Below are 11,951 nucleotides of genomic sequence, written 5' to 3' on the forward strand. Positions count from 1 at the left end.
TGTAAAATCTTTATTTCTCTTCCACTGTTTAAAAGAGGGAAGGAAATGCTTCTAAAACCAGGACATTCATTAGAACTTTTAAAAGCTTACAAGACCATCTGACACCCATCATATGGCTTGCTATTTTGTAATTTTCTTCTTTGACATGACTACCAAAGTTTATGCGAAATTAGAATATGTGATTTACCAGGCAATTCTTATGCTTCTCTCCTTCCTCAAAATAATAACCTTTCTAAGAAATTAGATCTGGATCCTCCCTAATGTTTGCAAATCCATTTTGTGACAAAAATGAGGAGGAACAGATAGATGATTAGGAACTCCTCTGTACTTGCCCCAGTCAGTGTGGCTCAGTTGAGCATTGTCCCATGCACTGAGAAGATGCCAGTTCAATTCCAGTCAGGACACATGCCGGGGATTATGGGCTCAATCACTAGCAGGGAGTGTGCAGGAGGCAGCTGATCAATGTTTCTCTCTCTCTCTCCCTTTCCCTTCCTCTATCTCTAAAATCAATAAAAAACATTTCTTTTTCAAAAGAACTCCTTTGTACCTATTTCAGAGAATATAAATTGGCTTTAAAAGGGACTCTGAGTCGCCAAGTCTGAGTGAATATGAGTAAAATCTGTTTCTTTTGATGCATATTCTTATGTTTAATGCAATTAACATGACCCTACAGAGATGAGGATGAATTTCCTTGGGTTTTCTCTCAACCAAAACTCACAAAGTTGACCAAAATATAAACAGGAATAAATCAAACTTCCTTGCCAAGCAAAAGGAAAGAGAATACTCTGAAGAGAAAAAACTTATGTATTTGCATCTGAGACTAATACATGAGTTCATAGATGGCTATATAAATTTAATAATGATCTGCAGCATTCTGACGGTAAAAATACAAAAATGTTACAAAAGATATTCAATAGTACTGTTCATCTATTAATTTTTTTGGTTGTCTATATTCTCCCATAATAAACTTTTTTAAAGGTTCATTGTTTGATTATACCATTAATAGAAGAAGAAAACTTAGGATGTCATGATGAAAAAAATCCTTTATAATCTCATGAACTGAGCAAGATCTATGTGTTTAGATGGATTGTTTTCATAAGAAACTCCTTTACAACTTACTTAAACACCTACCTCTTGTAGAACTGGGATAACAGGTGGTTTTCTCTGCTGCAGGAAGTACAGCACCATAAGGATATAAGCATATGAAGACAAACTTCCCCTGGAAGCATCTCCAATATCACATCGCTAAAGAAACATAACAATGATTTAAAAACAACTTCAGAATCTTATTCCATGCAGAATACTGACTAGTTTGAGACACTATTTTTTCTCAACTCATCAAACTGGCAAATATCCAAAAGTTCAATAACAAACTGTCATAGAGGGTGTGGGTAAACAGGTATTTATACATACAGATGTATAAGTTAGCATAAATTCTATGAAGAATAATTTGGAAATATCAAAATTACAAGGGCAATTTCGTTTAACCTAGCCGTTCTGTTCTAATAATTTATCCAGCAAATATGCGATAAAAAAAACACAACGTAAAATGACTAAATAAGAAGTGTTTTCATTGTGACACTGTTTTAATAGCAAAAAATCACAAACAAGCCGAAACTGGTTTGGCTCAGTGGATAGAGCGTCAGCCTGCAGACTGAAAGGTCCCAGGTTCGATTCCGGTCAAGGGCATGTACCTGGGTTGCGGGCACATCCCCAGTAGGAGATGTGCAAGAGGCAGCTGATCGATGTCTCTCTCTCATCGATGTTTCTAACTATCTCTCTCCCTTCCTCTCTGTAAAAAATCAATAAAATATATTTTAAAAAAAAAAATCACAAACAAGGTATCAGTATAGCAAAAATTTAAAAACTAATGAGTATCCACATAATGGAATACTTAAGGTATCAGTATAGCACAGATTTTAAAAACTAATGAGTATCCACATAATGGAATAATACATAATCATTAAAAAAGAACAAAGAAGCTATTATATACTCATATAAAATAATCTCCAAAATCTATTGCTCAGTAAAAAAAGGAAAGCGCAAAACAGTGTTTTCAATGTCAATACCTGTAATAAGAATGAAATAGGAAATTTCGGTACTGGTATATTTCGGGAAGAACGAAGAAGAACTTTTGACAATGGGTGCCTTCAGCAAGAGGTATGATAGGCTAGGAGATAGCTGTGGAAGGTAGATTTTCCACCATAAACCCCTTTGTTCTTTAAAAATATATTTATATTCATTTCAGAGAGAAAGGAAGAGGGAGAGATAGAAACATCAATGATGAGAGAGAATCATTGATTGGCTGCCTCCTGCACGCCTCCTACTGGGGATTGAGCCTGATACCTAGGCATGTGCCCTTGACAGGAATCGAACCTAGGACCCTTCAGTCCACAGGTCAAAGCTCTATCCACTGAACCAAACCGGCTAGGGCTCCACCATAAACCCCTTTCGACGTTTTGAATTCTGAACCACATGTTTTTTTTTGTTTGTTTGGTTTTTTTTAAAAATATATTTTATTGATTTTCCACAGAGAGGAAGGGAGAGAGATAGAGAGTTAGAAACATCGATGAGAGAGAAACATCGATCAGCTGCCTCCTGCACAATCCCCACTGGGGATGTGCCCGCAACCCAGGCACATGCCCTTGACCGGAACCGAACCCGGGACCCTCCAGTCCGCAGGCCGACGCTCAATCCACTGAGCCAAACCGGTTTCGGCGAACCACATGGTTTTAAAAAAATTAATAAAAACACACAAAATGAACCCTCAGAGACTTCCCTCGAGTAAAGTTTTAGCAGATTTTATTTTAAGGGAGAGGAATGATTTCCTTGACATGAATCACTTGGTTTTATTACTAAGATTCCACGGGAGCACCGAACTGTCATGTTGGAGACAGTTCATGAGGTGAACTCAGAAAAGTAGCTCTGTCAATATGATTGGTAGGCATGGGAGTTGGCTTACCATCTAGTTAAGAATCTCTGGGCTAGGAAATCTCATGTTGGGGGTGAAAATCATTATCACATTGAGAAATTTTGTCAGTGACAAATTTCCCAGTTACATATGGAACTGGAGCACGCACAGGAAAAAACTAAGAATTACCCTACTCAAATAGGTATAAATTAAACCATTAACATTGAGGGCTTCTTTTTAAAATTTCAGGTAAACAAAAATCAGAAATTATTTTTCACAAGTGTGACATCAGTATGTTTCATTTGAACAGCCATGAGTCTTACAACAAAGCAGATCATTAATTTTTTAATACATACCTTAGCAAACACTTTCATAGTATATCCCAAGTACTGCACTCTAGGATCAATAGCTGCATAAGTAGCTAGCATTCTTGTGTTATGTTGAGCCTGAAAAATAATTACATATTTGAAATCACTTCAAATTTATTAAAAATTAGATAAAACAAGAGAATACACTCTAAAGGGAACATATAAATGTAAACTTAAAATATCTATAAGTAAGTCAAAAACTAATTTTCAATCTGAAATATCAAGATGATTAATTTTTCCCCTTAAACCACTCACATTTGAAAGCTTTAAATATAAATGTATAGTCAACAATCTATAAACTTTTTCAATGACAAGTGTAAACATATCTAGGTCTATAAAGAAAGAAAAACTTACCAATGTATTATACAAACTGATATCACCTTCTAAACCACTTCGTCTGTGTTCGAATTTTACTATAGGCACTTTGGCAGTAGTTATAGGCAAAATATTTCTTAAACCTGATTAAAAAATAAAACTTCACTAAGTTAAATAATTTTCACAATGCTAAAAAATATTTTCTGTTGTTTTAAAGTTATAATTTAAAATTCATACCTGGATGTCTCTTAAGAATTTTTGCCAAATTTTCTATTATTTCCTTACAATTTAATTTCTAAAAAAAAGAAACAAAGAAATAATAAAATTTGTCTGACTCAATTGGGTCTTGTACAAATTCCACTAGGCACTTAATACTAGCATTTAAAATAAGCTCTATGTAACCTTCTACTTAAGTATATGGTCCAAGGATCGGTCAGCATCATCTGGAAACATAAGAAATGCAGAATCTCAGGCCCCACCCTCAATCTACTGAATATAATTCACATTTTATCAAGATCCCCAAATAATTCACGTCCACATTAAAGTTTGAGAAGCACAAAGTCAAGAGGACAATGTTTTCAAATATGTGAAGAAACAACTACAGGTGGGCTTGATTTAGTGATTAAGAACATAGGTTCTCAACTTAGACAAATTTGAATTCAAATCTTAAATTAAGTACAGTACTGAGTAGCTATGTGACTGTCCAGATTCTTAACCCCTCTGAGCTTCATGCTACTATTCTATAAAATTGAGATAATTATAATCTCTCATGTAATTAGAGAGATTACATGAGACATGTATGCAAAGCCTTCAGCAGCATGCTTGGCGCAAAATAAGTATTTTAAGTCTGTGGGCTTTTTATTATTATGTTGACCAATAAAAGAAAAATAATCCTATTGTAACCAGCATCTACTTCTTCAAGGAAATTCTTACCTCTACATATTTAAATGTTCACTTTTTAAAAACTAGACAGCAGAGTTGCTATGGTAATGCTATCCATGATATAAGAAACAGGAGAGATAATGGCATTATACGTTAACTGCACTGAGTTAAAGGGTATTTACATCAATGCCCACACTTACTACTAAAATCACTTTTGCATATCCCCAACATGCTCTTTTTAGCTTCAAGAAAGCAGTAGCCATTGCAGCTTAACTAGGGGATTTCAAGGGAAACTTTCTTTACTAATTAACACACAATAAAATGAGAGGTTATTTTCCTCTTATTATGCAAGAATGTAAATGTATGATAAATTTTAAGTTTTCAATTATGGCTCATCTGAAAAAAAATTATTCTTTTTCACTGTTTCAACCTTCCACAGATTACATGTAATACATAAACCCTTAGTAATTAGAAGTCTGATTATTAAATTTTATATAGGAGATACCTAAAACTCTAACCTCTTCCCTAGATAAAAATTATTTTCAATTCCCTCAATTCTTGATCTTCAAAATGGAAAGGGGCAACTCTCCAGGTAGATGGCACCTGAATAGAAGTTAGTTAAAAAGAACTAAAATATTTTACAACTTTTCAGTTTCATTATAGAATAAGATGATGTTAATAAACACCAGAAGCAATTTCTTAGAGCCAGAAATAAGAATCTACCAAATATCACTGCCATCTCTACTCTGGTTCTAACAATTCTAAAACCACTTTTTGAAAAAACTATTTCAGAAACACATAGTTCACTATTCTGCTGAATTCTTTTATAATACAACAGAGGCTATACTGACACCACTACAGATAGCCAGAAGCGTGGCCTCGCCCCAATCTTGCAAGTAATAACTATAAATAGCAATAACTATGCTAGTAAGGGAATGAGCAACTATAGGGATCCCCTCCTTTTCTAGTTGCTGCTAGGAAGGCCTGGGATACTTTTTCTTGTCCCATCAGCCCCTTTCTTTACTGGAGCTTGGACAATCTTGTTCCCAATGTTCAGGCCTGGTACACAAAGAAGAAAGGCCTAACCACCCACTCCCACTGATGAAAGTGCTCTGGGGGAAGGTCTGCTCCTGGCATCTCAAGGTGGAACTCAGAAAGCTTTCAATTTCAGAAAGTAGTGGTTAAGGTCTACAGAATCATTAGTACTATATTTCAACTACATTTTAGGTTAAATAAATTACAGAGAAGCAGTGAGATACAATGAAAAGAACATGAACTTTGGAGTCAGACAGACATGGGTAAGAATCCCAGCTCCATCATTTATTAGCTGTGAACTTGGGCAAGTACATTTATCTTTCAAAGCCTCAGTTTCCTCATCTGTAAAATGGGGGAAATTTTCTACCTCAAAGGTGGTTGTAAGAGTGAAATGAGATTATGTAAAAGTGTATACAAGGGCCTCAACAGATTTTAATTTCCCTCCTCATTCAAAATGAGTTTCTAAAAGCTATCCTATATATTACGTGCTACTGAGTTGGCTACAAATCCTGGAGACCCTATGAATGTCCACAATGTCCTGACCTCAATAGCCCTACTCAGCTCCTGTAGACTCATGCCTATGGGCTTCTTCTATAAAGTCAATCCATCTCATATTTGGTCTTCCTCTTCCACTGTGGAATGAGAAAGACTTGGATTCATTCCTCACAGCATTTTTGACATATCTAAAGAACACTGACTTCTTATGATATGCCCCAAATAGGAAAGCTTCAGTTTTATCATTTTTGCCCCCAGCAATGTTTTAGGTTGAATTTGTTCTAGGAACCCCTTTTGTCTTTCTGGTGGTCCAAGGGTATTAATAGAGCTCTCCTCTAACACCATATTTCGAATCAATTTTTTTTCCTATCAGCCTTTCTCACTGTAAAGCTATATTAGTACAAATAATTTATAACATTGCTTCCATAGAAAAAAATGTGTTCTAAGTACTCCAAAACTGCAATGAACTTGTAGAACACAAGCAAGTTATAAATTATATGTCTACCTTTCTATTCTATCTTTAGCAATACAAAGGCATGACCTAATGGAAGAGGTATGAAAAGATAGTGAGATCAACGTTCACTACCAAACTGAAGCACCAACTTCTCATTGGTTCTAAAGAAAAAAATTCCAACTCTATGGTACATTAACTTTGTCCAACAATTTAAAAAAATTTTTTTAATAAATCTTTATTGTTTAGATTATTAGTTGTTCCCTCTTTTTCCCCCCATAGCTCCCCTCAACCCAGTTCCCACCCCACCCTCTGCCCTTACCCCCGCACTGTCCTCATCCATAGGTGTACGCTTTTTGTTGCCGAGTCATACACATGGAAAATGTAGCTATTTCCATCCGCGACGTGTCCCTGTGTTTGGCCTCCCAGGGACCGTCTCGGCCTCCCAGGGGCCATCGCAGCCTCCCAGGGGCCGTCGCAGCCTCCCAGGGGGCGCTGCATCCCACGTTGGGGGTGAAGGTGCGAGACAGAAGCTCCTCTCGCTTTCTCTCCTGCTGCTCCCTTGCGTATCGCCGATGTTGGAAGTTTCTGAGAGCAGTCTGCAGGTACTGGATATCATACTTTAACTGGTCAACGCGAAGTTTGGTATTCTGTCTTTTGTTGGGCGTCTCCTTGCTGGATAAAATCTCCAGGCGTTCTTGCTGGCTGAATATCTGGTATGCTTGCTTGGATTTCATTTTCTACTAAGTGCACAGACTGCTTGTCTCCCGTCTCCCGGCATCCCATGTGAGAATGGATCTGGTGGACCTGTTTGTGCGTTTGCTGGTACAGTGGTTCCATGTTGCTGGCCCAGCCGGGTCCGGTTCCAGCTTCCTCCAAACCGGATTCTGCTTCTTGAGTGTGTCCCTTATGGGTGCGAGGAGTTGAAATCTGCAATTTGTTGGGTTAAGTTGCAAAAGCGCAGGTGGTTCCTTTTGTGCCACTGGCACAACTTGGGTGGGGACGTAAATTGAGTAGGGCGGGGTCTCAGGGAATCACCAGGGCAGAGCAAACAGCAATGGCGTATCCGCGACTCCTCGGCACTCCGCAACTCCATGTCTCCCTGTCCCTTTGTGCTGGCGAGCAGCTCCTCGAGAAAGCTGCCCTTGCTTTCCGACCCACTGCAAGGCCGTCCCACCTCTCCCCGTAGGGGTTTGGGACTCAGAATCCCGCCCCAAGCAAGCTCAGTGGATTCGAGAGTTTGTAACCCCTTTCGATTGAAAAAAACCGTGCATCCAGTTGCAGCCCGCCTGGCGCGCAACTCCGTACCTCTGTTCTTGGCACCTCTGCATATCCTACTCAGTCTCAATGCTCTTCTTTCTTTCCTTCCAGTTGTAGAACTTCCACTGGGCCAGCTTTCCCATGGTTTTGAATGATAGCTGTTTTGTCTTATAATTGGTATTTTCAATGTTATTGTGGGAGGCAGCACGCACAGGTCTGTACCTTACGCCACCATCTTGGTTCCTCCTCCAACAATTTATTACAAGCACTTGTAACTCTCAGTGCCATGATTTTTGCATTATAAAATTACTCAAACGGTAAAGTTACTTATTTAAATATTTTAATGTCTCTGAAAATTATATGACCTTACATTTCAAACACTGCTATTGCTAATATATTTACACAAATAATGACACCATATATTTTTATCAATACTAAAGACAAAATTAAAATAGATTAATCACGGGAAGAAAATAAACTTCCATACCTCTTTCCAAACACTAACTCTTACCTCTGCATTTTCGTGGCCTTCTAGGGTCATACAAATATCCAGATCACTATCACGAAATCCAAATCCATTCTTAGAAGAGCCAAATAAGCACAATCTTGCCTTTTCTAAGCAAAAAAAAAAAAAAAGTCAAAGGTTTTATAATTAGCAGGAAAGAGGAGTCTTCTATTACCTACCCATGGCCTAACACAAATGATCTCGTCCACATTTTATGCCCTAAATTACCTACCATTTACAGATATACTGAGAAATTCCAATATAAAACACTCATCTAAAATGCAGGTGTTTTGCTCAAGTTCCCACATCCATGTATCTAACTGCTTCTTCCATTTTTCCAGAGATCATAAATTCAACAAGTCAAAACTAAACTATCAACTTCTTCTCAAACCTACTATTATTTCTAAAATCCTTCTCAGAAAACAGTATCATCATTGACTCAGTTGCTCAAGTCAGAAATATATGTGTGATTCTTAACTCCTCCACATCAAAAAAACCCACCAAGTCTTTAGCTTCTTCCAACTTAACTATCTCATGAATTCATCCTCAACATCACTACCAATAGTTAAGACCAATACTTAGAGATTTATGTCTTGGAAATAAAACTAGTTTTCTTAAGGCACAATTCAAGTAGTTCTATAAATATCACCTTAGTAAATAGAATTTTCCTCCAAAAGTGAGACAGTAATCCATTTGATATAAATTATGATAGGACTATCTTCTCATTTTCAGTATCATTCGTTACAGATGCCACTTCAAACAAGCTGTGACTTAACAGGATCAGGTTTTTCTCCCTATTAATTCTTATAGACTATACATTTAGATAACAAACTCTATATTTTCAAAACTTAATCCTCCCTTTCAGTTCTGATACCCTAACTTGAAATTTCAACGATAACTGAGATATAAAAGAAGTTACGTTCATGAGCAAATAAAAATGTGCATTAGTTTAATTTAACAGGGACTTTTAATTTGGTCAATATTTTACATAATAGCAAATATAATTCAAATATGGAATCTTATAGCACATAACAGATTATCTTTTAAAAATACTACTTCATTCTGATTATAAATCAATTCCTTATTCTTTTCTAAAATACTTGGCTACAGAACTCTTGATTCTTCACCCCTATACTCAAAACCTGCTCCTTCTGCTATTTTTGCCATCTCAGTTAAATAGCACTACCCAACTATTAAGGTAAATACTTTGAAACCATCCCTGACTCCTTTTCCTCACATCTAACATGTAATGCATCAGCAAATCCCGCTGGCTCTACATTCAAGATGTATCCTAACTCTGACCATTTCTCATCTACTCTTTCAAATCAGTTATATCTCATCTGAACCTATGCAGCAGCCTCTTAAATATTCTGCTTGCTTCTATTCTTATGAATCTATACTCTGTTCTCTCAGATAATATCACTTAAGTGTCAAAATCCTCCAGAAGCTTCTCATTAGATACTCAAAATAAAATTCAAAGTCCTTCTATCAACATCTATAAGGCCCTAATGATCCAGTCTCTAGCCGACCTCTCTAACCTCATCTTTCTAGTACAGTCACTTCATTCACTCCACTCCAGCCATACTGACTTCCTGGCTGGTCTTCAAACATACCAAACATAACCCAATCGTGGAGTGTTTATATTTGTTACTCTTTCTTTCTAGAATGTTCTCTCCTTAGATATTCATATTAGTTGCTCCTTCATATTATTTATGGCTCTGTTCAAATGTCACTTTATCAGAAAGAACTACTATAATACCCCATTACTATCCTTTTAACTCCTGAACTTTAATAGCATTTATTTCCTGAGTTTATATTACATACATATTTTTTCACTTGACTACGTCTCCCCCTCTTAATATAAGCTTCATGAGAGCAGGTTTCACCTTTTATTAGCACTGTATCCCCAGCACCTAGAAGAGTATCTAACACATAACATTCAATAAACACTTTTTAAAAAAAATGAATGAAACTCAGATCAAGTGACTATAGTAAAAAAAAAAATACAAACATCAATTTTTAAAATATGACATACCATCATATTCTTTTTGAATAAACTTTTCCAAGCCCATTAAAATTTGTTCCCTATTGTGTTGTTCAGAGAAAGGTGGTGACAATTCATCTAAATTGAAAAAAGAAAAAAGAAAAATAAAATCTGAAAATATCTTCAATTTTTTTACCTAAAAACTTACCTAACATTACTTTATTATTTGTTAGCTTCTATGAATATAAAGTCATAAATGCTACAAGGGAAGGAAGGGGCAGACAACAGCAAAAAGATAATTTTTACTGATCTAGATTTATGTTCATTTCACATGATCATTTTCCTTATGATATATCTACAAAATATATTTACTTCTACAAATTATTTAAAATCATTTTTTTCAGACATTTTACTCTCCCATACACTTGCTTGTTCTTCCCTCCTTGTAAGACTACACTCCTGTTGTTAAACTAGGTACCTGACCTTCAAATCTAACAGTTGCCACGAATGCCTGGTCAAGAGTCACATCTTCCCTATAAGTTGCTTTACTCAATGAGTCTTCAAAGACCTTTCCTTAACTAAATTTCCTTAGCTCTCCAAACTACTTGTCACTTTAATTTACACTGTCCTTTTAGTTTCCTAGTTGTTTCATTTATATTCACCTTATTTTTCTAAATAAGACCATATAGAGGATGGGGCAACAGTACGTTTGCAGTTGTTCATATGGAAAATAATAAATAATAATATAAGAATAAACTCTGTGTTTCGAGTACTCTCAATTGTAAGCCTACTTTTGCCCCACCTTGTATTCCTTAAGAATAGTCTTTTTTCCTATCTCCTGCTCCAGATATATCCCCAGGAGTTAATGGGGTAATGGGAACAAAGCAGTAATTTACTGTAATAAATTAAACTAAGACTCAGCTTTTGAAAAACAAATGTAGTATCAGCACTTGCAACTTGATTAGCTGAAATACATGTGATTGTTTTCTTGGAGTAGTGAACTATTTTGTATGATACTCTTATGGTAACACGATATGATGCACTTGTCAAAACCCATAAAACTCTGCAGCACAAAGAGTGAACTTTACAAAATGCAAATTTTAAAAACTCATTTAGGAGGTCAGGCAATCTCAGGATGGAATTCAGGCTATAACTAAAAAATCTAAGTGTTATAAATGTACTAGAGACCCAGTACACAGATTTGTGCACTGGTTGGGGGCATGGCCTGCAGGGATCTGCCTGCTGTGGGAACGATGCTCATCCTGGTCAGCCGAGCAACTGTAGACCCGCCTTCTGAGTGGCTGCTTCCGCTGTAGGAGCGCTGCTAATCCTGGTCAGCCGAGAGGCGCTCCACTGTGGGAGCGCACTGACCACCAGGGGGCAGCTCCTGGTGGTTGTTCTGGTCGTTCCGCCATTCAGTTGCTGGGCTTTTACATATATAGATAAGACAACTTCACTCAAGGGAATGGAGGAAAAGGTGCTAAACTAAGTAACTTTATAAATTAGTGGAGTCTGTAAGACTAAAAGCAAAAGGAATTGCATATATAAGCACTGTACTCTAATTAATAAAGTTGTTTTCCACAGGGGTACAGGATAACAGTTCCAATAATGCTATAGATATGTACTTAAACGGAACAACTAAATAAATATGTGGCAGATGGTGGGAGCTAGATTTCTCACTATTGGAGTGGAAATTTATAGGTAAGAGGCTAGAAAAAGCCATGTAATAATGAATTAGAGTTGTA

General features: G+C 36.6%; 1 protein-coding gene across 7 annotated transcripts in view; it reads right to left on the reverse strand.

Annotated features, from left to right (window-relative positions):
• ZCCHC11 (zinc finger, CCHC domain containing 11) overlaps nucleotides 1-11,951 on the reverse strand; it is an 84,764-nt gene that overhangs the window by 22,787 nt on the left and 50,026 nt on the right. For all 7 annotated transcript variants that reach the window (XM_015566945.1, XM_006768324.2, XM_006768322.2 and 4 more), the window contains exons 14-19: nucleotides 10,258-10,344; nucleotides 8,229-8,332; nucleotides 3,832-3,889; nucleotides 3,634-3,737; nucleotides 3,268-3,357; nucleotides 1,132-1,245 (exon numbers count right to left, since the gene is read on the reverse strand). In XM_015566945.1, coding sequence (XP_015422431.1) covers nucleotides 1,132-1,245; nucleotides 3,268-3,357; nucleotides 3,634-3,737; nucleotides 3,832-3,889; nucleotides 8,229-8,332; nucleotides 10,258-10,344 — 557 coding nt within the window. The remainder of the gene's footprint in view (nucleotides 1-1,131; nucleotides 1,246-3,267; nucleotides 3,358-3,633; nucleotides 3,738-3,831; nucleotides 3,890-8,228; nucleotides 8,333-10,257; nucleotides 10,345-11,951) is intronic.

The sequence above is a fragment of the Myotis davidii genome, unplaced genomic scaffold (genome assembly GCF_000327345.1).
Source record: "Myotis davidii unplaced genomic scaffold, ASM32734v1 scaffold79, whole genome shotgun sequence".
In the NCBI taxonomy this organism is placed as follows: Eukaryota; Metazoa; Chordata; class Mammalia; order Chiroptera; family Vespertilionidae; genus Myotis; species Myotis davidii.